Consider the following 4,238-nt stretch of genomic DNA (forward strand, 5'->3'; position numbering starts at 1 on the left):
AGTTTGTCGTGTATACTGGAATGAGGTCAGACATAAAGCTCCTCATTGCACGCGTTGATTATTATTAGATTCCTTTTTTTTTTTTTTGACCAATGAGAAGAAACTGGGCGTGGTTTTGGCACTAGACAGGGTAGAGACAGCCACGGATTGGCTGAATTGTATCGCCATTATATCTTTGGAAAAGGATAAAGCTGCACGGGGAGAAATTGGAAGCTGCTGAAAGTTACAGAGTGCGCAGATGAAAGGTGGATCGTAGTTCTAGTGAAACAAGCTTCTTCCCGCATGGTGCTCGGAAGAAAAAGCTATGCAGAAAAAGAGTTACCTTACTTTAGAAACTTTGAACATTTTCAGTGTCAGTGCGCTCACACAGCCACTCAGTTTGCTTTCCGCTGCTTACACGGCACATGTTTAAGTCCTACACGACTGCTAGGGTTGATTAGCTTAGGCTACATAAAGCATTGTCGGAGGGAAGAGAGTGGAAAACGAGGGACACTTTTACACCGTTCGTTCTGTATCATATTACAGAGACTCGAAAAAGAACTTTTAACAAATCCAGCATTTTTAACGGCTATCAACGGATTCCTGTGGTTCCGGTTCGGCACATCTCAGGACTGACTTCTATTCACACAGCCAGCTAGAATTGTAAAAATTTTAAAAATACTTTTCTTAAAAAAAAATAAACCTACTGTGTGGAACTGAACTGGAGAGCAAGCAGGCGCCCTCTCATTGACATTATAATCATGGTACAGAAGACAAGTAATGTGGAGAGCTCCGAGGCTGTGTTCGAGGGAGAGTCGTCCGATTCCGGAGCTATGGACCTGGACATGGCATCCTCCCCGAGCCCCGGCTCCACGGCTTCTTCCGCGGGGGACGGCAAACTGAACCCCGCCTGGTGCAAAACACCCACCGGTCACATCAAGAGGCCGATGAACGCTTTCATGGTGTGGTCACAGATTGAAAGGCGTAAAATTATGGAACAGTCGCCGGATATGCACAACGCGGAGATATCCAAGAGACTGGGCAAGCGCTGGAAGCTGCTGAAAGACTGCGACAAGATCCCCTTCATACGAGAGGCGGAGCGGCTCAGACTCAAGCACATGGCGGACTACCCAGACTACAAGTACCGGCCCAGGAAGAAGGTAAAGTCCAGCAGCTCCAAACCGGGCGAGAAGGAGGGAAAGATCAGCGGTAGCAACTGTAACACCAGCATGAAAACATCTTCTAAAAAGAGTGGCTCAAAATCATCCAGCAAACCTCATAAAATAGTTTTTGGGAACAGCACCAAAACACCATCATTCCCAGAACAAGTCATCGGCACAGATCACCATTCTCTTTACAAATCCAAGTCTGTTTCTGCTGCCAAACAAATACCTGACAAGAAGAAGCGTGTGTATGTGTTCGGGGGCAGCAGCCTGAGCCACAGTGTGAGCCCGTCTTCAGCAGCGGTGCCCGCCAGTCCCACGCTCAGCAGCTCGGCGGATTCCAGCGAAGCAGTCAGCTTTTACGAGGAAGTAACAGCCAGCAGCAGGGGGGGCGGCGAGTCTCCCTCCAGCGTCTCGGAAGACTACACTAGCATGCGGGCGTCCTCCCCTACTCCCTCCGCTTCTCACTCCTCGTCCTCCTCCCAATCCTCTTCATCAGATGAGGAGTTTGAGGATGATCTACTGGACATTAACCCTAGCCCTGGTTTTGACAGCATGTCGCTGGGAAGCTTTGGGTCCTCGGTTTTGGACAGAGACTTGGATTTTAATTTCGAGTCGGGCTCCGGTTCTCACTTTGAGTTTCCCGACTACTGCACCCCAGAGGTGAGCGAGATGATTTCAGGAGACTGGCTAGAGTCGACCATTTCTAATTTGGTGTTCACGTATTGAGCGAGAGAAATAGAGAACGAGAAAAACACAAGCAGGAAATGTTGTCTTACTATTCTGAGCAAAAAAAAAAGGGATTCCGGTAAAGTGATTTTGTGTCATACGGTAACCTACCAAGGGTCCCTCCCGCCGAGAAAGAGACTGCAAGCCCCAAGCGCTGACTGTTGAACAAAGCGAGAGAATAACTTGCTTTTTATTTCAAGGATCAACTGTCGACTGTTATTATGAGACATGGCTACAAGTAAGCTGAAGTATTGCCTCGACTGGAGCGGAAGAGGAAGAAATTGTTGCGCCCTGAGTAGGAGTGATCGGCTCCTATTGAAAGAAACACTCGATCAGAACTGGAAAACTGTGATTGATTTGCACGATTATAGTGATGGCGGGTTTAGGTCAGCTATACTTTATTAATCAATGTTAGTTACTTAAAAGGGACATTTTGAGAAACGTTTTATGATCGCCAAGTGAACTTCATAAGACTCACAGAGGTACAGAAATAGGCTGGCTGTCGGGACAGTTTTTGTTGTTGTCATCGAGGCAGATGGATTTATGAACCAGGTGGGTTGTTGAGGTAAAAGTCAAACCTTTTTTAAAAGATAAACGCATGATGTTACCTGTCCTCTCTTTTACTGAGATGTATGTTAGACTGTCGAACAGTTGAAACTAGTGTTAGGGGTATTTAAATGGATAGATGGCGCTATGTTTGATTCCTTTCTACCTAAAAGGAACAAAAAAAATCACCAGCTGTTTTAATTCTTCAGGATTCAAACGCAACTGAAATCTGTGCTGAACTTTATACACTTCTCTACAATTCAGGACCAAAATTATTTTATGTTTTTTCTGATGTTATGTATAGAGAAATTCTCACCGATTTTTTTTTCCATCCTCGAATTTTCTTTTGTTCATTTTTTTCAGAGGACATTTTTATATGATGTATTTATATACGGGCCAAAACATTTTCGACTTAATTATTATTTTTTGTTTTCTTGTACTGGTCTTGTTATGATGTTTTCCCCTCACCGTCTGTTTCCTTCGCCGAAAGAAGGGCTAGACTTTTGATTTTTTATATTTAAATGTAGACTTTTGACACTTAAAGAGAGGAAACATTTGTTTATTTTGTCAGTGTATTTTTGTACAGATATATATCAAGGGGGTGTCAATCGGTGTATATCGCTGTTTGGATTCCCTCATTTTAAAGATCCAGGTGGCGGGTTATCTCATGAATCGGCCTTCTGTCCATGTTTACAGTATCAATCTGCAGGCTTCTTAAAGACACAGTACCACATTTCAATACCCCTGTGAACACGCACTTCAACACACACACACACACACAGTATTTTGAGCAGCCACACTTCTGCATTTCATTTTAGAATCTTGCCTAATAAAGAAAGATTGTACCTTTAAATGAACAATTTCTTGGCGTTTTTTATATCGACATTCAGGTTTTAAAACCACTGGATGTAAGAATATAAAATCATATAAAGCATATTCAAATTGCGTTTTTTTTTGAGTTCCCGCAAACAACAATTATGTAGACCTACTGCTTTTCTCATTGTATTTGAATATGTAATCTTTTCTACTTGTTCGCTAACTCTAGCTAATTGTTTTTAGTATCTTATGGCATGGTGAATAATTAGTATTTGTATTTCAGATTCAGGTTATAGCTGTTGTGTTTAAAAAAAAAAAAAAGATATTAAAAAAAGATAAGAAAAATTTGGAAAAACCGTGAAAACATCTTTGTACATTTGACTGTGTATCATAAGCAAAAAAGATTGTGTGTTTTATGTGTAGTTTAGCTATACCACAACAGGCGCTAGAACTGATCGCTTTCTACTATCTTTACTTACGTTGAAGGTGGTTGTTCAGGATTTTTATATATATATATATATACAGTTTTAAATAAATTAACTTTATTTTCATCCCATTTCTGTGCAATATGCTGTGTAGAATATTGTTTTTTGTCTAATCTTTGCCATAACAAAAGTTTTGAAAATGGGGGGGAGGGAAAAACTCATGCCAGCTAATCGTGTCAATTCACTGCCTGTCAGATTGTTGATAATTCTGTACATAACTTTCTTTTTTTTTTCAAGAAGGAAATAAAAAAAAATCAGCTGGATCTGAAACATATTCTGGTCTCTGTCGACTCATTCTGTCTGATCTATGGATGACTCCTTTTAAATCAAAACACTACTTTAGTGTATACCTGATGTTTACAGTACACAATCATCGTTATACTCTACTCCTCTCTGTCGACTCATTCTGTCTGATCTATGGATGACTCCTTTTAAATCAAAACACTACTTTAGTGTATACCTGATGTTTACAGTATACAATCATCGTTATACTCTACTCCTCTCTGTTGACTCATTCTTG

At 41.2% G+C, this 4,238-nt stretch overlaps 1 protein-coding gene across 1 annotated transcript; it reads left to right on the forward strand.

The window, feature by feature from the left end:
- The first annotated feature begins 202 nt into the window (after positions 1-202).
- On the forward strand, positions 203-3,992 carry LOC120037728 (transcription factor SOX-4-like). Its single transcript, XM_038983715.1, has one exon. It carries the CDS (start codon positions 741-743, stop codon positions 1,869-1,871), a length of 1,131 nt encoding a protein of 376 aa, XP_038839643.1. The 5' UTR covers positions 203-740; the 3' UTR covers positions 1,872-3,992.
- The last annotated feature ends 246 nt before the right edge of the window (positions 3,993-4,238 follow it).

This window comes from Salvelinus namaycush, unplaced genomic scaffold, assembly GCF_016432855.1.
Source record: "Salvelinus namaycush isolate Seneca unplaced genomic scaffold, SaNama_1.0 Scaffold1838, whole genome shotgun sequence".
NCBI lineage: Eukaryota > Metazoa > Chordata > Actinopteri > Salmoniformes > Salmonidae > Salvelinus > Salvelinus namaycush.

Bases quoted from the DNA above. Each gene is read 5' to 3' on its own strand.
- LOC120037728 (XM_038983715.1), top strand. From the start codon at position 741: ATGGTACAGAAGACAAGTAATGTGGAGAGCTCCGAGGCTGTGTTCGAG.